We start from the raw sequence: 24,108 nt of genomic DNA on the forward strand, positions 1-24,108 counted from the left end.
GCGAAAACGGACTGTGATTGGTCTGCTCAGACTGTTGTTTCCGGTTTACCGCGAAAACACCGCCATTGTACAATAGAATCAAACATTGTTTTCTACACGCAAAAATGGACCAAGCCGACGGGAGTATCATCGAAGAGCAAGTCTCGTCAAGAAATTATTATTGTGATTGCCAAATGGCAAGGTCGGCGATCGAAAAAATAAATAAATGGAAGAACCACCGAGACGTGGGTGGTCGGAATCGAGTGGCCACACGAAGCGGTGACCCAGTCGGCCAAAAACTGCCAACTTTTATCACTTTATGTCGTATTTTTGGTTGGTGCACTTCATCATTTACTGTGTACATATGTTTGCTGTGAGTCTGTGACTTATTTACGTGTCACACTTCAAGTATATAAAGAATAAAGCACAGATTTGGTGTCAAAAAAGTTGTTTTGATCTTTAATTTTCAATAACAGACAGTTCACACACACGATACATCATCACTGATTGAGAGTGCCTCGGTGCTTTTTATGATAACCTTAAAGTGCTTGTGACACGAAAAAGCATGTTTATTTCATAATACACGCGGTATTTTATGCTCCTGAATGATATGGACCGCTTGGATGTGTGTGGAAGCGATCGCTATATTTATTTAGTTTTTTGAATCCCGCGCCAGGAAAATGAGTGACTTCCGGCTTCGGTCTCGCATTGAGGAGGAGGGCGCTGTGACGTGTACGGTAGAAGACGTCCTCTTCACGCTACAGTGTACTGTTGTGTATGAGGACGAAGGATTCAGCTGATTTGGGGGATTAATACTTTTATTTTTTGCATCACGCCAGCCAAACGGCTGCAGAAAAATCATTCTGTATGCGGGAGAGGCGTATGCGGCTTTTTGGAGTTTCAAAAGGTTCCCATTCACCGTGGATATTTACTGTGGGACCATTGGACTTACAAGGAAGTGAGTAAACATCTTGTTTTGTATTATGTCAAATACGAATACAGTGATTACAAAGTAAACACTATAAAATTCCTTTAAATAAAGGACTACTTACGTTTGATCATTGATAGGCATGTAAAAAGCTATCCTCACGCTCATTAGCAGTTAGCTGTTAGCACGTTAGCTACACAACAATTCCAGCCACCCTCCTCCAGGGAACGAACTGTAAATTGCTCTCCGCCGGGCGGTTTGCCGATCCGCAAAGAAACTCGACAACCGGGTCGTCATGTCAAATAATCCAGGCTAGTTATGTGTGATTTTCCACTTCGAAGACTTTGAAACATCCCTCGGTTCGGGTTAGCATGTCGGCTAGCTGTCACTCCTTCTGGTCTGTTTACATTCTCCGAAGCCGGGGAAGGGAAATGACATATGTCCGATTTAGGTGTCATAAAATATCGTTCGGCAGGTGTGACAGTAAAGGTAAAGTCGACTGTTTTGACCATTATGGAGTAATTTTGCCATGTCGTCTTGAATAAATGGATTTTTATTATTTTATATTCCATTTAGCACAAGTTATTTGTCATGACCATGCCATTTATTTAGCAATTGGGGAAAGTACTTGGGTAAAAAGAATATCCTGTAAAAATATTGAAGTAAAGAGACAGAAACAATGACATTTTGCCGCTCTCTTCGTCGCGTTTTCCTCATTGTGAATAGTTCCCCCTCGACGGGCTGACTGGTCCTTCTCAAGCCATTTATATAGCTATTGGGGAAAAATACTTGGATAAAAAGAATATCCTGTAAAAATATTGAAGTAAAGAGACAGAAACAATGACATTTTGCCGCTCTCTTCGTCGCGTTTTCCTCATTGTGAATAGTTCCCCCTCGACGGGCTGACTGGTCCTTCTCAAGCCATTTATATAGCTATTGGGGAAAATACTTGGATAAAAAGAATATCCTGTAAAAATATTGGGAGTAGAGAGACTGAAACAATGACATTTTGCAGCTCTCTTCGTCTCGTTTTCCTCGTCCTGAACAATTCCCCCTCAATGGGCTGAATAGTAAAACCGATGAGCCTAGTCTACCGCTGACGTCATCCACCTGTTGGGGACGCTAAAGCCCTATAATTGTAGGCGTGGCTAACCGGCAGATTAAAAGACTAATTTCTCGTCATCTGCGCTTTGCTAAATTGTTGTATATGGTCGAATCGTCTCAAAATATGATTCTAATTCACATAATAATGCCATTTAAGACTTTTTTTCTGGTGTCGTATGCTCTTTAAAATCAAGCCTCCCAACGCAGTTTGGGAAGTTCCCTGGACGCCAGAAATCTGCTATGGCTTCCCACTGGCTGGTTGTAGGACACGGCAAACAAATCGGGCTGGAGGGCTTTGCAGACCTTGAACGCAGTGCTCGACGCCAGTTTGAAGCTAGCCGCCACAGTTAGCTCCCTCCACCCGACTCTCTGTGCGGCATCAAAAGTCGGCCAAACCGCCTCAAAACCGTCTTCTGCGTCGCCTGCCCCTCAACATTTGTATGTTCAATATTTATTCAGTGCTGATGAGCAGAATATTTACTTTCAAGAGTTCCATATTGCATTGTTTATTTTTCTCCGACTAGCGGAAGTAAACAAGCATGCCCCAAAACCGTACAAACATAACGCCACATCCCTCTAGTGGCTTGGCGGTGAAATACAGAGCAACGCGTTCCCTCACCGCAGAACTATCGAATGTCGAATGACGCCGTAGTCGCTACGCCGTCACCGCAACGCGGGAGTATAACTCAGGCTTAATGGGGTAGTGGGTCCCGGTCTTTGTTCCAACTGATCCAGCACAGACAGTTGAACCAATGAGGTTTTAGCAGAAACAAGAAGCACCTGACTGCAATCAACTGATTGCACTTGTAAAAACCAGATTGGTGAAAAGGAGTCCTCTCAATGGGTTTGAACAAAAACCCACACCCTCTGCGGTCCTTTGTGGAATAGTTTGCCCATCCCTGTCTTAAACTCTCGGACAACTTTGTTTACATACAGTTTGTGGCGTCCAAGTAGGTATAATTAATTGAAAATAATGTTTTTCTGCTGCTGAGTTTGTATTATCACCAAATTGGCGTTGTTGTTGTAGACACTACAATATGTGCTCTGTCAATGTTCATTCAAAATAGTTGAAAACATTTATTTATTTATATATTTTTGGAGTAAAATTTTTAAATTTTACAGATGAAGACATTTTTAATAAACGTAGAGTAAAACTACACAAAATTCGTCTCGAGTTTTCGTCATCAAAAACTAGAAGAAGACAAACACATTTTGAGATGACTAAAATATTACTAAGACTAACAATTATTATCGTCCAAAAGACTAAGACTTCCAAAAACAACACTGTACTCAACAAGGGCATTGATAAATGAATAGATTATTAATAATCTGGTTATTTGACAACTCTTACCTGGCTGTAAGGATATGAAGGCAATTTCCAGTGGCGTTATCAAATGTGGTTAAGTTCGCGCTTTGACAGACCTCTTGAAGTGTGAATCCAAAGGCCAATAAATAGGCACAAATTGTCAGGCCAAACTTCAAAACAAAACAGCCAAGGAAGTAGTTTTGAGTCTAGTAAAAAAATATAAAAAAGGAGAAAGTATTAAAAATAAATGAAAAAAAATCTGACCAACGTTTGTTTTTAGCATTGACATTGGCAACTCAATGCAAAACAAGTTTAAAGTGAAAGACAACACGTTTATCATGTGCATTCCAAAGGAAATAATCTTGTTTAGCATATCTAACAAAGCACAGGAGTTCATTTTTCAGATGTGTAATACTTGGGAAAAAGTAAATAAAAGCCAGTCTTTCCCAGAAATACGTGAAATTGCTCTTGGTACATCTTATTATACAGTGATCCCTCCACCCATGAAAAGTGAAAAACCACAAAGTAGGATTTAAAAAATATCGACGTAAACAGCAGTTCACTCTTTAATTTTGACCAATGGTATGCATCAAGAAGTGGAAAAAGAGCTAAATTCCCTGATAGGTCACCTATTGCATAGTGGGTTCAGAGTTATAAAGATCCTACCTTCTTTGGAATGCCATCAAGGTTCTTCCCGGTGGCAACAGTCATTACTGAGCTATCTGGAGGCTTTCCCAGAAGTGACAGGCTGTTTAAAAAAACAACAAGAAAAAAAAGATTTTTAAATATATATACAGTGGTACCACAGCATATTAATTTAATTTGTTCCAGGACCTGGTTTGTAAGTCGAAATGGTCATATGTCGAGCAGGTTTCCCATAAGAATACATTATAAATCAATGAATTCATTCCACAGTTCAAAAACCTATGCTAAACCCTTAACTCATTTGCTCCCAAAAACGTATAAATACGTTCTATTTTTAATTGTTTCAGTGTCCCAAAGACGTATGTCTTTTACATTTTTTTTTTAACAAGAGACTGGGTTCTGATTCGATTTAGTTCCAAAGCACAAAGCTGAAAATCCATTTTAAAGCAATAAAACTGGCCACTGGAGGGCAGTAGCGCAATTGGTAAGACCTGCAACCCGATTCAACGACAACGTACGGCCAGGGCGCCGGCGGAAGACGACCGAATCGAGAACAACCTGGAGAACGCCCGGGATGCCAGGCGTTGGACGACCGAGCAGAACGACCGGGACCACCGGTGCAGCGGACGATACCATTGAGACCGTGCTGCTCGCCGAGCAGACCCCGCAGAGACTCAAAAAAATCCATCTTTATGAGACAGGCGGCAATGAGGGAAAAGTTTACCTGGCTCTCGCAGCCACAACAGCGTCATCTCTCAGTTATGTGTAAATAAATTGTTACTTTGCTATCAAAAGCTCTAATTGTCTTGTTGTTAATGTTATTTTGTAAAAGGAAACATTATTCAGATGTTTGGGATGTAACTAAAGCAAAAAATAGCTGTGTTAAAATCAAAGTTATGTTTGAAATGTATGCTTTAACAAAAAGCTCAATTTCTCTGTTTTTTCCATCAGAAATTGGAAAATTGTTCAAACTAAGCTATTTTTAATGCTGATTTCTAAAGAATGAAAAAAGATATGAACTTACTTTTTTTCCTGCTGAAAGAAGAGAGTCTAATCTTTCTTTTGGTGGGTTCCATGTTTATATAGCAATAGAACAGAATTTTCTGTGGGCCTTGCAAAATCAGTCAAAATCCAGTAAAACGGCCGGGAGTGAAGGAGGTTGCACCGGTGAAAATGGCTGGGAGTGAATGAGTTTATAAATACTGCTGGTACAATTACAAATAAAAATTACACATAGCAAAACATAACAAATCGGAATGATAATAATAATGATGTAACAAATCGGGTTCTAATGGGGCAGTTGTGTTTTGCATGCTGTTCCTGAACGCACTGTGGGACTGATGAGAGAGAGATGGGTACGACAGAGTAGGAACTTTTTTTCATGTTGTTGCTGGCATCGGCTACGGCGGACAGTAGCCGTGTTGTCCTGAACAAATTCTGAAATAAATTATTAAAAACCTGACAAAGCTGATGACTTACTTGCCGATGTTACAGCAATAATAATAATAATAATAAATTGGAAATAAAAAAAGCGCCATCACCTTTCATGGCAAACGGAGGTTGGAGGAGACCTGCCATATTGTCGAGCCAGTTCACTTACGCAAAACACGCGCTTATATTTTACGATCATTTCCTCTTTATTTCAATGGTAAGTTTTTCCTTTTTTCTCCACCTGCACTAACCTTCTTGGAACCCATAGTGATTTATCTCACAAGAAAATCCACCGTGCGTCTGTCTTGCGGAAAAATAATGAAATTGCGAAGCTGTCATAAATCATTATGTTTTGAGCATGTCGTCATATGTCGAGACAAATGACGAGTCAAATTTTACGTCGGACATCGAAAAGATTGTATGTCGATATGATCGCATATATATACCGTATTTTTAAGTCTGTACGTCGCTCGAGTATGTCGCACAAGCCAAAATATACATGACAATCAAGAAAAAGCCATATTTAAGTTGCACTGTCGAATTTTCATCAGAAAATATATTTCATAAAATCCAACCCCGAGAATAGACATTTCATCTTGAGGGCAACTTAAAATAATGTGGCAGGTGAGACACTTGCCTTTACTTTCACTTATTGCTCTTGCGTATCATACAAATCCAAGACAGGCAGGTCATTAGTGAACAAGACTTCTCTCAGTAATGGTGCCCTAACAAATTACCCATCAAGTTTTGTGGGCGGAACAGACAATTAAGAACAGTCACTACAATAAAAATATAACGGAACAACTGGCTGGCTAGGTTTACGGTATGCTAATGTAATGACACAAAAACAACAAAATGAGGAGAGATCTACAAACACAACCTGTACTATCTATATGGGGTTGAAATTTTATAAACTTGGATTCTAGTTATAAAAATAGTTTTTATCGACAATATAAAACGATACACGGTGGGTGCCATGTTTTCGGATGCACGCTGTATTGAGGGGCGGCGACGTAAATTGATACTCTTCCTCGTTGGCAAATTCGTCTAAAAATATAACACCGCGGCAGTGAGACACACCATCGAACGTGACCAACTAAAGATTCTTCCCGCATGTTATCTACATTTTCAGTTTGATTTTCACTTCTGTCTTGGTTAGTGTGCATTATTTTCGTTTCGCATTGGCTCCATCTGGAAAGGCTGAACGGTTGAGGTCATTGCAACACAGAGCTGTTAAAGACAGCACCGGTGGCACCCAGAATTCATTGCGACCTAAACAACACTGGCAACTTGCATCGAATTTTAAAAAATATTATAATAAATTGTGAATTATGTTCAAGTGTTGTGTCTTATAAATGAGTTACTGACATTAAACTGTAAAATATTGTTGGCCTCATGTCTCCCAGCATGCACAGGATGTAAATAAAATTCAAAGTTCTTGTTCGGTGCTAATTATTTCTTCAGTTCGTATTCCAGCAGTTGCATTACTTACTAGTTATGCTATTTAGTTTGTTGTTATGTGATTAATTGCAGTTGTGTTAGAACAGTGCGCCTGTGCATGACATTTCAGATAATGACTAGCCATTATCTGTGGAAGTAATAGAAGCCTGCTCTTCTGCTTAAAATATGAAACTGCAAATTGACCCTCACGGTCTCTCAAACGCCACAAAATACAACAAACCTGCCTTTAATAATTTCAGATATAAAGAACTCTGGAGAAGAAGTCACATCCCTTAATAGTCTGAAAAATACAGCATATATATTTATATTCCTTTACACAAAAAACAAAAAAAACAAAAAACACTTTTTAAGTTCTGAAGTACTGTAAGGGGTTCTACCTTAGCAGTGGGCAGCTGAAGCAGGAGAGCCAGAGAATGTCTGTGGTGTTCATGGGCGGAGGGAGCTGAGCTAAACAGGCTAAAAACTGCAGGGAAAACAGCTCAATTGCTGTTACCTCGTATTTACTGTATAGCAAAATAAAAAGTTTGTCAAGTTTTTTCTCTCACCTGTATGATGACCAGACTGAGCTGGCACTGTAGCAGAAAGAGGAAACATTTGCGGATGCCGTATGTTGTATGTCGTGCCTGAAAAAAAGTCAAACCAAAGCCAATACAGCAAAAATACGTTTAATGCACTTGCATAACCTAACTTACAGCTAATAAGTATGTGGTGTGAGTGTGTTGCACCTGCTCAATGAGCTTGGTCATGCTGACACTTTCTCCTTGGTGAAAAGTCACAGCACATCCGAGACAGTTAAGTTGCCCTGAGAGTCTCAAAGGGGAAAGACCTTCAGTGCTCCTGTTGAACGCACCCTTGGTGGCATAACTCAATGTTTCCCATGAACACTGGGAGGGGTACAGAGGATCTAGAGCTATACTATCAGAGGGAAAGCATGAATGCTAGTTACCATGATGATGTCATTGTTGACGTCATAAAAGTGCACAGTCTTCAGTCATGCTGTGTCGATACATTATTGATCATATGGACAGTAGAGGTGTGGCATTTTTTTACTACTTTACCACTACAGTTATCAATTATCAGTTTTGAAGGGGCACCACGGTTTTAAAAAGTACCGTACTTTTCAGACTGTAAGTTGCAGTTTTTTTTTCATAGTTTGGCTGGGAGTTCGACTTATACTCAGGAGCGACTTATGTGTGAAATCATTAACATTATCATATCATTTCACATGTTATTTTGGTGTTTTTGAGTGACATTGATGGTTTGGTAAACTTGTTAGCATGTTCTTTATGCTATAGTAATCTGAATAATTTAGTAGCTATGTTACGTTAACATACCGGCCACGTTTGCACGCCGTTGTTCATGCATCATGTAAGATTATCATACTGTACACTTATTCAGCATGTTGTTCTCGATTGTATTTCTATTAGGGCTGTCAAAATTATCGCGTTAACGGGCGGTAATTAATTTTTTAAATTAATCACGTTCAAATATTTGACGCAATTAACGCACATGCCCCGCTCAGACAGATTTAAATGACAGTACAGTCAAATGCCCACTTGTTAATTGTGTTTTGTGGAGTTTTGCTGCCCTCTGCTGGTGCTTCGGTGCGACTGATTTTATAGGCTTCAGCACCCATGAGCATTGTGTAAGTAATTATTGACATGAACAATGGCGGGCTACTAGTTTATTTTTTGATTGAAAATTTTACAAATTTTATTAAAACGAAAACATTAAGAGGGGTTTTAATATTAAATTTCTCTAACTTGTACTAAAATTTATCTTTTAAGAACTACAAGTCTTTCTATCCATGGATCGCTTTAACAGAATGTTAACAATGTTAATGCCGTCTTGTTGATTCATTGTTATAATAAACACAGTCCTTATGTACCACATGTTGAATGTATATATCCATCTTGTCTTATCTTTCCATTCCAACAATAATTTACAGAAAAATATGGCATAGTTTGTAGATGGTTTGAATTGCGATTGATTGCAATTAATTAATTTTTAAGCTGTAATTTACTCAATTAACAATTTTAATCGTTTGACAGCCCTAATTTCTATTTTAAATTGCCTTTCAAGATGACATATCTGTTCTATACGTTGGATTTTATCAAGTACATTTCCCCCCAAAATGCGACTTACACGCCGGTGCGACTTATATGTTTTTTTTCCCCTCTTCATTGGCCCTTTTATGGCTGGTGCGACTAATACTCAGGTGCGACTTATAGTCCGAAAAATACGGTATTATTTATTGATATTTAATTCATGTCATATACAGGGTGACCCATAAAACATTTTAACAATCCAATAAAACCAAGAGTGATGTAAGAAAAATATTTTATGTATAGTAGTTCCCACAGATTTAAAAAAAAAAAACAATCTGGATGCAACAACAATTAGTAATTATAGGACAATATCAAAATCTGCCATTCCTAGGGAAAATTATCGAGAGGGTTGTTTTTGAACAGATACAGGCTTTTATGATGCTAAACTATCTTTTTTATAGTATATTATTATAGTATATTAGTATAGTATTTATCGTAATTTTTTTTCACTTTTATTTTTTTATTCATTTATTTAGCATTTTGGCAGCTCTGGTCCTCCATATGCCAGTGCCTTTGAAGTAAACAAGCAGAGCCATGGAAGCAGATGGGGATGGGGTCTCAACTACAGACAAATCAAATTGATGTTTTTCTTTTGGTTGTACATGTTTTAATGAACATTTTCCTATGTTGTGTTTTAAAGGTTGCTTTAGTAAGTAATAATGAATTACTGTTTTTAGGGTTATTTTTGTTATTACTTTAAAGTGTGAACAACAAATGCATTGTTCATTCATCATTCAAAGGTGAATTGTTAGTAGTCACGTTTGTTAATGCTGTAGTGAAGAGCAGGGATCCCCCACCACTGGGTCGGGGACCAGTCCGTGGCTCATTTGCTACCGGGCCACAGAGAAATAATAAATAATTTGTTTGCAACTGCAATCTGCACTGCAAATTTATAACGTCTTAATCAGATTATTTTTCTTAAATCTAGTCAAATAATTTTTGTTCATATTGTTTTGAGTGTTAAAGACTAGTTAACAGATTAACGCGTCAGATTATTCCACTTACTTCAAGCAAATATTACTATTGGTTCTTATTCAGTGGTTAAATGTAACGAAGTAAAAGCACTTTGTGACTGTACTTATTTACATTTCTGTGTATCTGTACTTGAGTATGAATATGAAGTGGTACATTTTACATTTACTTCACTAAATTTTACAGCAGCTATCTGTACTTTTTTACTCCACTACTTTTCAAAATGTCACCTGCGTTACATTTTACTTTTGTTTTTTTTCTCATTTAGAATTGATAGTTTTGTTTTCATGCCTCTGGCGCAATCGGTAAGACCCATGCAACTATACTATAACTGAGCACTAGAGGCAGCAACACAAGTACAAGGGAGATTAGGCAGGTGAACAAAATATTGACCAAGAAAAACCAACACACTCTTGTACAGTAGGTGGCAGTATGCACCTGATAGCTTAATGGTGAATTGCAAGTAACTAAGTTTTCATGGTTCTTTCTTTGAATATTGACTCGGAGCTTTGTATATGTATATATATGCATATACAGTACATATATATATACAGTACAGTGGGGAGAACAAGTATTTGATACACAGCCAATGGGTTTTCCCATTGAAAGAGAAATGTTTCTCACGAAGCCGCTCCTTTGTTGCCCTGGCTGTGTGTTTGGGATCATTGTCATGCTGAAAGACCCAGCCATGTCTCATCTTCAATGCCCTTGCTGATGGAAGGAGATTTTCACTCAAAATCTCTCGATACATGGCCCCATTCATTCTTTCTTTTACATAGATCAGTTGTCCTGGTCCCTTTGCAGAAAAACAGCCCCATGCTTCACAGTGGGTATGGTGTTCTTCGGGTGCAATTCAATATTCTTTCTCCTCCAAACACAAGAACCTGTGTTTTTACCAAAAATTTCTATTTTGGTTTCATCTGACTGTAAAACATTCTCCCAGTCCTCTTCTGGATCATTCAAATGCTCTCTAGCGAACCGCAGACAGGCATGAACATATACTGGCTTCAGCAGGGGCACACGTCTGGCAGTGCAGGATTTGAGTCACTGGCGGCGCATTGTGTTACTAATAGTAGCCTTTGTTACTGTGGTCCCAGCTCTCTGTAGGTCATTCACTAGGTCCCCCGTGAGGTTCTGGGATTTTTGCACACCGTTCTTGTTATCATTTTGACGCCACGGGGTGAGATCTTGCATGGAGCCCCAGATCAAGGGAGATTATCAGTGGTCTTGTATGTCTTCCATTTTCTAATAATTGCTCCCACAGTTGATTTCTTTACACCAAGCGTTTTACCTATTGCAGATTTAGTCTTCCCAGCCTGGTGCAGGTCTACAATTTTGTCTCTGGTATCCTTCGACAGCTCTTTGGTCTTGGCCATAGTGGAGTTTGGAGTGTGACTGACTGAGATTGTGGACAGGTGTCTTTTATACTGATAATGAGTTAAAACAGGTGCCATTAATACAGGTAACGAGTGGAGCCTCGTTAGAAGAAGTTAGACCTCTTTGACAGCCAGAAATCTTGCTTGTTTGTAGGTGACCAAAAACCTATGTTCCACTCTAATTTGGAAAAAAAATCTTTAAAAAGCAAACAATGTGATTTTCTGTTTTTTTTTTCACATTCTGTCTCTAATGGTTGAGGTTTACCCATGTTGACAATTACAGGCCTCTCTAATCTTTTCAAGTAGGAGAACTTGCCTAATTGGTGGTTGACTAAATACATATTTGCCCCACTGTACATACAGTACACATATACAGTATATATATTACATTTTTGCATCGGGAGAAAATACTTTGACTTTTTAATGTAAATTTTAAAGCAAGTACTTCAGTACTTTTACTTACGGATTTTTTTTCTTAGATACTAGTACTTAATTTTTTTGCACCTGTACCTGTAGTTTTACTTAAAAAAAGTGAGTAAGTACTTCATCCACCACTGTTCTTATTAAACCCATACATCTAAAGGTTGGTAATAAAGGTAAATAAAATTAAAATGACAATTTGCTTTCAAATAATGTTTTTAACAAGATCTATTCTTGTATTAAGAATATTTGACTTTTCAAAGCTTTTTTAAGATTAAATATACTAATTTATTGCTTGTTAATCTTATTTTCAGCTAGCTATTTTTCTTATATCAAGAAAGCTAAGTTACTTGAAGCACTGGCAGATAATTTATTTCTAGTAGATTTACACTGAAAACAAGGGGATTTAACTAGTTTTAAGGAGGTGTTTTTGCAGTGTGGCCTGTGCCTCTTGACTAGTCCGAGTAGAGATTTATGTACATTGCCCTCTAGTGGTTGGCTCCCATTACTGGGGTGTTTGCACACCTACAGCAGCCCAGCGTCAGTCAAAGTGAAGAGTAACATTATAGCTGCTGTTGGATGTGTGCTGTGGGCGGCGATGTCTTTGGAAATAATTTTTTATTTGGGAAAAGGCCACCTGCTGAGCTAGAAGAGGAGCCTACAACCAAGTCCATTCTACATAACATTTGGATTAAAGCCTGCAAACGAGGCAATAAAAGTGAATGCACTGAGCGCATCATACTTCGTGGGGAACTGTATTGCTGTAACGCCAAGAAATATTTCACAATTGCAGAAGAACTCATTATGCCTGCGACCAAGGATATTTGCCGTCAGGTTTTAGGAGAGGCTGTTGTTTAAAAAGGTTGATTCAGCGTACAGTGAGTTACATTCTCCCTGCACTTACTGTTTGTTTTTAGCCACGTCGTGTTATTTTATATTTACTGTCATTTTCTGCCACACATTGCCGTTCCGTGGAAAAAAAGGCTCACATTACACCGGTCCGTAGTGCAAAAAAGGTTGGGGAACACTGGTGTAGAGCATCATGATGGATAAGGGTGAAAAATGCGTTTTAAAAATGTCTTTAAAAAAAGTCTTTCAGGAGCATACAATGCCGCACTGGCGGCAGGCGGAAGTCTGTCACAGTTGACCTCGCAGTAAAATGGCTCAGGAGAGGATTCAGGTCACTGGATAATTCATAGAGTTTGTGCAAAGAGGAATGCTCCCTCTTTCTGTCATGTCCCATTATGTGAAACATTATAGCATATAATTAAGTGCTTCTTTGTGGGCAAATGTGGGTTATACAAGGTATTAAAATCAGAAATGATAATTGTGGCACACATGATTTAAAATAATTTGTTAATGTGGAGGGATGCTTTTTTTCTCCACTGAATAAATTCACTTCTAATAAAGGATGGCTTTTACTCAGAATTTAATCAAATCTAGCAAATACATCTTAACCAGGGTCGTCAAGCATTATGGAGGACGCTGTGTACAGTATATGTGCTAGCTCGAGATTATTGGAAGGCAAAATATATCCATTCGTATACAGTTGTGGTCAAAAGTTTACATACACTTGTGAAGAACTTAATGTCATGGCTCTCTTGAGTTTCCAGTTATTTCTACAACTCTGATTTTTCTCCGATAGAGTGATTGGAACAGATACTTCTTTGTCACAAAAAACATTCATGAAGTTTGGTTCTTTTATGACTTTATTATGGGTTAACAGAAAAAGTGATCAAATCTGCAGGGTCAAAAATATACATACAGCAACACGACTTAGCAATTTCTTGTGAGTGATTATTGACTTGAACAATCATTGACTTGAACAAGTCAGGAAAGTCACTTGGAGCCATTTCAAAGCAGCTGCAGGTCCCAAGAGCAACAGTGCAAACAATTGTTTGTCAGAATAAAGTGCATGGCACTGTTTTGTCACTGCCACAATCAGGAAGAAAACGCAAGCTATCACCTGGTGCTGAGAGAAAATTGGTCAGGAGGGTGAAGATTCAACCGGGAATCACCAAAAAGCAGATCTACCAAGAATTAGAAGCTGCTGAAACACAGGTGTCAGTGTCCACAGTCAAGCGTGTTTTGCATCTCCATGGACTGAGAGGCTGCCGTGCAAGAAGGAAGCCCTTGCTCCAAAAGTGGCACCTTAAGGCTCGACTGAAGTTTGCTGCTGATCACATGGACAAAGAGAAGACCTTCTGGAGGAAAGTTCTGTGGTCAGACGAAACAAAAATCGAGCTGTTTGGCCACAATGCCAAGCAATATGTTTGGAGGATAAAAGGTGAGGCCTTTAACCCCAAGTACACCATGCCTACCGTCAAGCACGGTGGTGGTAGTATTATGCTGTGGGGCTGTTTTGCTACCAATGGAACTGGTGCTTTACAGAGAGTAAATGGGATAGTGAAGAAGGAGGATTACCTTCAAATTCTTCAAGAAAACCTAACGTCATCAGCCCGGAGATTGGCTCTTGGGCGCAGTTGGTTGTTCCAACAGGACAATGACCCCAAACACACATCAAAAGTGGTAATGGAATGGCTAAATCAGGCTAGAATTAAGGTTTTCGAACGGCCTTCCCAAAGTCCTGACTTAAACCCCATTGAGAACTCGTGGACAATGCTGAAGAAACAAGTCTATGTCAGAAAGCCATCAAATTTAACTGAACTGCACCAATTCTGTCAAGAGGAGTGGTCAAAGATTCAACCAGAAGCTTGTGGATGGCTACCAAAAGCGCCTAATTGAAGTGAAAATGGCCAAAGGACATGTTACCAAATATTAGCGCTGCTGTATGTATATTTTTGACCCAGCAGATTTGATCACTTTTTTCTGTTCACCCATAATAAAGTCATAAAAGAACCAAACTTCATGAATGTTTTTTGTGACAAAGAAGTATCTGTTCCAATCACTCTATCAGAGAAAAATCAGAGTTGTAGAAATAACTGGAAACTCAAGAGAGCCATGACATTATGTTCTTCACAAGTGTATGTAAACTTTTGACCACAACTGTATACTTGAAGATACAATCACTGTTTTAATCGTTTTTGAGAAGCGCAACATCAACCATGTCTCCATGCACGTACCTGAGGTCACTCTGCAAGAAAAGGCGGCTGTTGCGAAAATTGGCGGCGCTTCCCAAACAGCAAGTGACTTCCCTGTTCTCCTGCATGATCTTTATCATTTCACACATAGCTGGAAATAGATCACAAAAGTAATGGTAACTCAGCAGGCAGTATTCGTTATTTTGTTGGGGATTTATAGTGGCTAAACAACAAAAACTCCACAAGATTATAGCAACCAGTTAATGGAAAAATTGGTTAAAGAGTACATTACACATAACTGCAAATGTTCGAGCAGCCAGCAACAGGAAAAAACAGTCAACAACCATTCCAGGACAAAAACATATGGCACAGAAAGAAAACCATAAAAGGGACATTTTTGTCTACTTGTCCCGCTTCTTGGGTTTGTGCTGCTTCCATCAGGCCGCATGATGGGGGCAACACTAACTCACTGATAAATAAATATACACAGCCTCAAAAGCCTCGTAAAAACTAACTACACAGAAATTGCTATTAGAAAGAATATAGACAGATGGACCACATACCCAGTAGGATTCGCCGATAGAATTAATGTCTTGCCAGGCTTTTTATTTTTGTTCCCGTTGCTCCCGGTGGCCATTCAAAACCTTCTATTTACTAAGTGTTATAAACTGATAAAGATTTACTAGTATATGGGAAGGTAAAAAGCCAAGAATTAAGTATTCCACCCATTAACTACTTAAAAACCAAGGGAGACAGGCACTTCCTAACTTATAAAAGTACTATGAAGCAGCACAGATACCAAGGATGTAGAGGTTTGGTCTCAACATTGGTAGGGATGATATAACAGCATAAGCTGCATGCACATTTTTTGCAAGGGACGGGACATTAATAAGCCCAAACAGATTATTGAATGGGGCTCAGGGCTACATTTCTAACAGATTTGAACTTAAATAATTGATAGGCTAAATGATCAATGTCAAATAAATCTGTATTGATTTATACTAACGTTCATGTGTATTGGTTAAGGTGATACACTGTCCGATTCAAACCTTTGTTTTCAAAAACTACTAAAGAAACATTTTGAAAACATCCAGAATAAATCCTTAAGGTAAAACAGTACTGCTTTTGTCCAAAAGCACAGCCAAACTCGACAAAAATGAAACCTCCTTTGGTCTGCTTTAAAAGCATATAAATAAAATAAAAATGAACAATTGGGGAAAAGGGGGTACACCTCGGTTCACGAAATTTCTTAGTTTAATTAACGTTAACAGTTGAAAACACATACAAGAGGACACTTCTCTCAAAGCTCCACCTCCGCAACACTGACGCCTTTTTATGTTACTTACAGTGGCTGCTGCTGGCCAAAAAACAAAACAAAAAAACTTCTAATATCCCTCTTCTTCAAAGGGGGCAGATGAGGCAGCATGTTGTTGACATGTTGTATTTCTGTCGGGGCCGTGAGTGTGTTTATGGGTGTGTGGCTGTGGGGGGCGGTCAAGTCGTCAGCCAATCAAATGTGCGTTTCAGGAAAAAAATGGACTGGCACATTCAGCAAGTGAAAAGGGGTAAATGTAAGTCTGAGCATAATAAAAATAATTCACTTAATAATGGTAGGGTCAATTCTACCCTTACAACATGAGAAGACAATCTAAATTAACTATATACAGTAACTGAAATCCAGTGTTGTTTTTAGCAGCCCTTTTAATTTTCGTCTTGGTGCTAATCTTTTAGACAACAATACTTATTAGTCTTAGTCATATTTTAGTCATCTTAAAATGTGTTTGTCTTCGTCTCGTTTTTGTTGACGAAAACTCAGGACTAATTTTGTCTAGTTTCAGTTGACGTTTACTAAAAATGTTTTCGCCTGTAAAATAAAAAAAATACTCCAAAAATACATAAATAAATAAAGGCTTCAAACTATTTCAAATGAACACAGACAGACGAGCATATATTGTAATGTCTATCGAGAAGGACAATGCCAACTGTAAGGAAAAAAAAAAAGAAAAAAAAAAAAAGAGTTTAAGACGACGCTTGCCGTTAACATTAGTCTAATGCCAACGCGAACCCGAATAGTATACTAACGCTACGAGTTACATTTGATGTGTGTGGATCACTCAGCACGGACCTATAAAGACTACAGCAACATTGCATATTCTCTCTGGCCAGGAAAACAACTTTTACCCTGTGTGCAAGCCTGCACGGAGACTGGAGACGACACACTGGTTAGAGGGGCAGGCGGGGGGCACAGCACATCACGTGTGACACAACCAGACACTGCTACATGCAGGCTAACTACACAAAAAATGTCACACATTGTGAACATGTGACGAAACTATTGCACATTTTCGTCCTGTTATGTTTTAGTCTCGTAATTGTCTTGTCATGACTAAAGTTTTCGTTGATGAAATATTTTCGTTGTTGTCATCGCTGACGAAAACAATACTGCTTGACAATTTCAGCAAAAGTTGGTAGTGTTATGTCCCAACCGTCCCCATGCAAACCTACGCTCTTGAGAGATAGTGTACATCCATATGTGAACTGCTGTAACCCACAACTATTACTGGATGAAAAAGTATAGAAAATATAGAAGGAAGGTGTCCAATTATAACTGTCTTGGTGGGGAATTTTACGAACTAAAGTTTAGGAGAAGATAGAATTGAGCCCTATTACAGAATTTACACTATAACATACTATAGCATTGTCAGATGACTTCTAGAATTGTCAGACAACTTAAATTAGAGAGGGAATTGGGGTTATCGAGATGGATAAGGTGGGACTCTGGGGAAATTAACACACATTTGAACTCTGGAACAAAAGACACATAACAGCCAACTGTGTCATCATTAAGAAAGGGAAAATGGTGGGATTCCAGGAAATTAAAGACTCATACCATCTAAGGCAGGGTCGGCAACATTTAAGAGGCATTTTGACCGGGTTTCTAAGGAAAAGACAAAACTGGGAGCCGCACACACTTTTAGACATCTGAAATGAAAATGTTAGCCTCTTTAAGAGGAACTTTTCTGACCGTGAAAGCCAATAAAACCACATATTTTAAAATGCGATTCCAAACAAACGTACAGCGTGTGTGGGTTAACAAACATAGCGATGACTCAGTACTGACAGTGAGCCTTGATCTCTGTCCAACTTTGGTGTATTTATTTTTATATATTTGTTATTTTTTTTAACCGTTTGCATGCTCTTTATTTGGATAGTAAAATTGTTGATTTTGTTGATGGTCCTCGGGAAAAGGCCAGAGTCATCCGCACCAAAGAAAACAAACATCAGCGCTGGATCAGGGAGGCCATTGAAATCCGCAAGCGGGGCCCGAGGACCATCAACAGGGACGAGGGGGCTTACATGCTCTCTACTACCTGAAAGAGTGAAAGGTCAGCAGAGGGCATGACTTGCTTGTCTAGTCTGACAGGTGAGTCACGCATTCATCCATCAGCTGATAAATGATGCGTCACACCAACATAAGTGACAATCTGATGAAGGTGGAAGTAGTCGCGGAAACATGTCAGGTAAATAAAACAACTTAAAACAATTGTCTGGGATAAAAGAAAAAATTCAACTTAGCTATACACTACCGTTCAAAAGTTTGCGTATGTAATTTCTGCTTTTAAATGTAGCGCCATCAGATCCTGCTGCCCTATTGGTCATAATCTTTCCCATGATGCTTCCGTAATGTGATTCTTCTTTCCTATTGCTTTATTGTTGATGACTTTTCAATTCGGGGGTCGCACTATAATCGCGTGTACCGGTGCGAAGGTGTTATTGTGGTTTCGGCAGTTGGCGTCTGTTGTCTCACAGTTTTTGTAAGCCCACAGACGGTTCACTACATGAGCAGCATATTAGAGCACAGATCAACTCACGTTTTTGTGTGACAAAGAACGAGATAGGCGTCACTTGAAAGTTATATATTTTTTCATTTTTCCTTTGCATTACGTTCTATTATCTACCTCATTACATGTATTAACAGTTAGATTACAGTAGGTATGTGGAATGATTCAAATGTGTTTCGCTGTTGTTTGATTCCGGTTTTACCCAGATTCTAAAATTTAATGTAGCGTTTCAGTAGTGCTTCGAACAGATTTACATGGAAAACAGGTCTCTACTTACAGGATTTTCGGGTTACGAGACTACTTCCAGAATCAATTCATGGTGTAAGAAGAGATACCACTGTATGTATACGTAACTTGCAAGTCAGCTTGCATCCGAGAAATGTTTTGCTCGCTTGGTCACATGTGCGCCTCCCACCAGCCTCCGAGACAGTGCACAGCAAACAGCAAAAAATTTAAAATTACGACTTAAAAATATTAGTCGATCAAAATAAGAAAATTTAAATTTCGTGACTAAAACAAGATGAAAATTGGGAGAATTTTCGTCTTGTTGACTAAAACGAGAGAAAAATTTCGGGGAGGTTTTGCCGACGAAAATAGTTTGACACAACTAAAATAGGATGAATAGATGAGTACGATTAATAAATATTTTTGTCCAAAAGACAAGAATTTAAAGGGGCTGCCAAACACAATACTGGCTGGTAATGTACTGTAACTACTGAACTTTGCATAGAGTGTTGTGCCTTTGAGAACGAGACTGTGAACAGCGCTGTATCAGAGCCGTGTAGAAAGAGTGTTGAGACACTAGCATAGGGATCCATTATACAATTTTACTTCCGGGTATTTCCGGGTAATGGAGCCTTGGGTAGTTCCAAACATGACTTCGACGAGGGCGGACCACATTTATACGAATGGGTGGCTGTATATTATATTCGGAGGTAAGTTGATGAAAAAAAACGACCCATTTTGAATTTTCAACTGTCTGTATTCTATCAGAGGTGCTTTATGATGCATGGCTTTATTTCTATGTGCGTGGCGTAATTATATATATATATTTTATCTTGGTTGACGAGCGATTTTCTCCTACTTTTTAAGCTGACTTACTGGGAAGGTATCGCTAGGGATAAATTAATTAAGCCACTACCTCTTTTAAATTGTCAACTCCTTCAGAGGCCCTTTGTGATGCATACACTCATCTGTATTTGTAAGTACGTGCTTATTAGTGCGATTTTGTAAGCTTTGAAGATGTCACCCCCATCGAATCATACCAAGTCAATGCATGACAACATGTATTCTTTACACCAAAATGTTTGACATTATTATAGTTTAGAGATGTTTATAGATTGAAAAGTGATTTCAACAAATAATAAACACAAATTTATAATAGAAAACTAATTATATATATATAAAATCGTCGTCTCGCCCACCCGGGCGGTTTGGTCCCTCCTTTCAAGCTCGGGTCCTCTACCAGGGGCCTGGGAGCTTGAGGGTTCTACACAGGATCTTAGCTGTCCCTAGGATTGCGCTCTTCTGAACGGAGACATCGGACATCGTTCCCAGAGGCCTGGGAGCTTGAGGGTTCTGCGCAGGATCTTAGCTGTCCCTAGGATTGCGCTCTTCCGAACAGAGACGGATATTGTTCCCGGTATCTGTTGGAGCCATGCACCCAGCTTGGGGGTTACTGCCCCTAGTGTCCCGATCACTACTAGCACCACTGTTGCCTTCACTCCCCACATTTTCTCCAACTCTTCCTACAACCCTTGATATTTTTCCATCTTTTCGTGTTCTTTTTTCCTGATGTTGCTATCGCTCGGGATTGCTACATCTATCACTACTGCTGTCTTCTGATGTTTATCCACCACCACTATGTCAGGTTGGTTGGCCATCACCAGTTTGTCTGTCTGGATCCGAAAGTCCCACAGGATCTTGGCTCTGTTGTTCTCGACCACCTTTGGGGGTGTTGCCCACCTTGACTCTGGGGTCTCCAGTCTGTACTCGGCACAGATGTTCCTGTACACTATGCCTGCCACCTGGTTATGTCGTTCCATGTATGCCTTGCCTGCCAGCATCTTGCACCCAGCTGTGATGTGCTGGACTGTCTCAGGGGCCTCTTTTCATAGCCTGCACCTGGGGTCCTGTCTGGTGTGATAGACCCCGGCCTCTATTGATCTTGTGTTTAGGGCCTGTTCTTGTGCTGCCATGATTAGTGCCTCCGTGCTGTCTTTCAGTCCGGCCTTTTCTAGCCACTGGTATGTTTTTATCATGTCAGCTACCTCCTCAATTTGTCAGTGGTACTTCTAGCCACTGGTATGTTTTTATCATGTCAGCTACCTCCTCAATTTGTCAGTGGTACATACCATGCAGGGGCTTGTCCTTCCATGATAGCTCCTCAGGCTCCTCCTCCTTACTGGGCTTCTGTTTCCTGAGGCATTCACCAAGCAGGTCATCACTGGGGGCCATTTTCATGATGTACTCTTGGAGGGATGTAGTTTGCTCTTGGATAGTGGCTCTGATGCTCACTAGTCCTCGGCCTCCCTCTTTCCCCTTTGTGTAGAGCCTCAGGAGGCTGGACTTGGGGTGAAACCCTCTGTGCATTGTAAGGAGCTTCCTTGTCTTGATGTCGGTAGCCTGCACCTCTTCCAGTGGCCAGGATACGATACCAGCAGGGTATCTGATTACTGGTAGGGCATAGCTGTTAATGGCCTGGATCTTATTGGATATATATATATATATATCCAGACAGACAAACTGGTGATGGCCAACCAGCCTGACACAGTGGTGGTGGATAAACATCAGAAGACAGCAGTAGTGATAGATTTAGCAATCCCGAGTGATAGCAACATCAGGAAAAAAGAACACGAAAAGCTGGAGAAATATCAAGGGTTGAAGGAACAGTTGGAGAAAATGTGGAGAGTGAAGGCAACAGTAGTGCCTGTAGTGATCGGGACACTAGGCTCCAACAGATACCAGGAACAACGTCCGACGTCTCCGTTCAGAAGAGCAAATCATAGGGACAGCTAAGATTCTACGCAGAACCCTCAAGCTTCCAGGCCTCTGGTAGAGGACCCAAGCTTGAAAGGAGGGACCATACCACCCAGGTGGGCGAGACGACAATTTTTTTTTTTTAATTAATATATGTATGTATATACTGCTCAAAAAAATAAAGGGAACACTAATATAACACAGTTTGACATTATTATAGTTTAGAGATGTTTATAGATTGAAAAGTGATTTCAACAAATAATAAACACAAATTTATAATAGAAAACTAATTAATTATATGTATAATGTATATACTGCTGAAAAAAATAAAGGGAACACGTTGTAGATCTGAATGAATGAAATATTTTTATTAAATACTTTGTTCTTTCCATAGTTGAACGTGCTGACAAAAAAGTCAGACAAAAATTATCCATGAAAATGAAATGTATCAACCCATGGAGGTCCGGATTTGGATTTATACTCAAAATGAAAGTGGAAAAACACACTACAGGCTGATCCAACTTTGATGTAATGTCATTTAAACAAGTCAAAATGAAGCTTAGTAAAGTGTTTGGCCTCTGCATGCTTGTATGACCTCCCTACATCGCCTGGGCATGCTCCTGATGAGGCGGCGGATGTTCTCCAGAGGGATTTCCACCCAAATCTGGACCAGCACATCAACGAGTCCCTGGACAGTCTGAGGACCAACCTGTCGTCTTGTAGGAGATTCCAGGAGACAGGTAATTACTCCAGGTGAGCTGGACAGGGCCGTAGAAGATCCTTAAACCATCAGCAGGATCGGTATTCACTCCTTTGTTCAAGGAGGAATAGGATGAACACTGCCAGAGCCCTACAAAATGATCTCCTGCAGGCCACTGGTGTGAATTTTGCTGACCAAACAATCAGAAATGGGCTCCATGAGGATCGTCTGAGTGCCTGACATCCTGTAGATAGCCCTGTGCTCACTGCCAATCACCGTAGAGCTTAAGAGGCATTTGCCATAGATCACCAGAATTTGCAACTATTCCACTGGCTCTGTGCTCTTCACTGCTGAAAGCAGATTCAACCGGAGCACATGCGACCGAAGGGTCCGGAGATCCCATGGAGAACGTTATGCTGCCTGCAACATCAATCAGCATGACTGGTGTGGTGGTGGGTCAGTGATGGTCAGGGGAAGCATATCACTGGAAGGACACACAGACTTCTACAGGTTAGATGATGGCACCCTGACAGCGATTAGGTATGGGGATGAAATCCTTGGACTCAATGTCATAAGCTACGCTTGTACAGTGGGACATGGGTTCCTCCTGGTCCAGGACAATGCCCAACTTCATGTGGCTGTAGTATGCAAGTTTCTGAAGGAAGAAGGAATTGATAACATTAGCTGGTCCCCACGTTCGCCTGACCTAAATCCAATAGAAAACCTCTGGGACATTGTGTTTAGGTCCATCTGGCAGAGCCAGGTTGCTCCTCAGACTGTCCAGAAGCTCAGTGATGCCCTGGACCAGATCTGGGAGGAGATTCCCTTGGACACCCTCCGTCGTCTCATTAGCAGCATGCCCAGGCGTTGTAGGGAGGTCATCCAGGCACTTGGAGGCCACACACACTACTTTGCCTCATTTTGACTTGTTTACATGAAAGTTGAATCAGCCTGTAGTGTGTTTTTCCACTTTCATTTTGAGTATAACTCCAAATCCAGACCTTCACGGGTTGATACATTTGATTCACATTGATAATTTTTGTGTGATTTTGTTGTCGGCACATTCAACTATGGAACGAACAAAGTATTTGATAAAAACATTTCATTAATTTACATCTACAATGTGTTACGTTAGGGTTCCCTCTCGTCTTTTGCGCAGCGTATGTTTTTATGCGGCTAATAATGTGGTTCGCCTTGTGTGTGTTAAACACAAATATATCACCCAATAATGAGCCTGCACCCTTTGATACGGTGCGCCCTGTGATCGCGAAAATACGGTATTATGCAAGATTAAAATTATGCAGAGAATAGTGAGTTTTTATTATTATTATTATGTTTTTAATTCATCAGCAAGAACACATTCTGTGTAAGCAGACGTACTGTCAGGCGTGCAGTCAGTGAAGAGTGGCACCAATAGAGGCACGTTGTCTATGTTCTTTAAATGAGGTCGAACTTGGTGAACGCCACGTGGAAGCTTTGCCTAAAGAAAAGAAAGAGGCAAAAGGACAGCAAAGTGACAAAAATAATTGAATAAAAATGGCTAAGATGAAACTCACTATTTGCCTATTTGAGTCACAAACTGCAGTTATTACTGGGTTTTATCTTTTTAAATAAACTCACCCGGTTGCAGTCTTCCAGGAAGCTGGGCACATCACTATCTGTGGGCTGGAAACTGGCCATGTCCAAATGGACCTCCTCCTCTGGCAGCAATGGACCTTCTGCTTCATCCCGAGAATCTGCTTCATAGTTAACAATATTTTAAGCGATGCCCAGTGGCAATAGAAAATATACCCACATGTTTAACAAACATATTGGC

At 39.8% G+C, this 24,108-nt stretch overlaps 1 protein-coding gene across 5 annotated transcripts in view; it reads right to left on the reverse strand.

Moving 5' to 3' along the window:
* Positions 1–24,108, reverse strand: part of tmem94 (transmembrane protein 94) — a 115,895-nt gene that overhangs the window by 24,663 nt on the left and 67,124 nt on the right. For 4 of the 5 annotated variants that reach the window (XM_057825454.1, XM_057825452.1, XM_057825456.1 and 1 more), the window contains 8 exons: positions 23,913–24,031; positions 23,673–23,772; positions 14,814–14,922; positions 7,580–7,769; positions 7,400–7,477; positions 7,232–7,317; positions 3,984–4,065; positions 3,363–3,523 (listed from right to left, as the gene is read on the reverse strand). In XM_057825454.1, coding sequence (XP_057681437.1) covers positions 3,363–3,523; positions 3,984–4,065; positions 7,232–7,317; positions 7,400–7,477; positions 7,580–7,769; positions 14,814–14,922; positions 23,673–23,772; positions 23,913–24,031 — 925 coding nt within the window. The remainder of the gene's footprint in view (positions 1–3,362; positions 3,524–3,983; positions 4,066–7,231; positions 7,318–7,399; positions 7,478–7,579; positions 7,770–14,813; positions 14,923–23,672; positions 23,773–23,912; positions 24,032–24,108) is intronic. The other variant, XM_057825453.1, reaches the window with a different exon arrangement.

This window comes from Corythoichthys intestinalis, chromosome 21, assembly GCF_030265065.1.
Source record: "Corythoichthys intestinalis isolate RoL2023-P3 chromosome 21, ASM3026506v1, whole genome shotgun sequence".
In the NCBI taxonomy this organism is placed as follows: Eukaryota; Metazoa; Chordata; class Actinopteri; order Syngnathiformes; family Syngnathidae; genus Corythoichthys; species Corythoichthys intestinalis.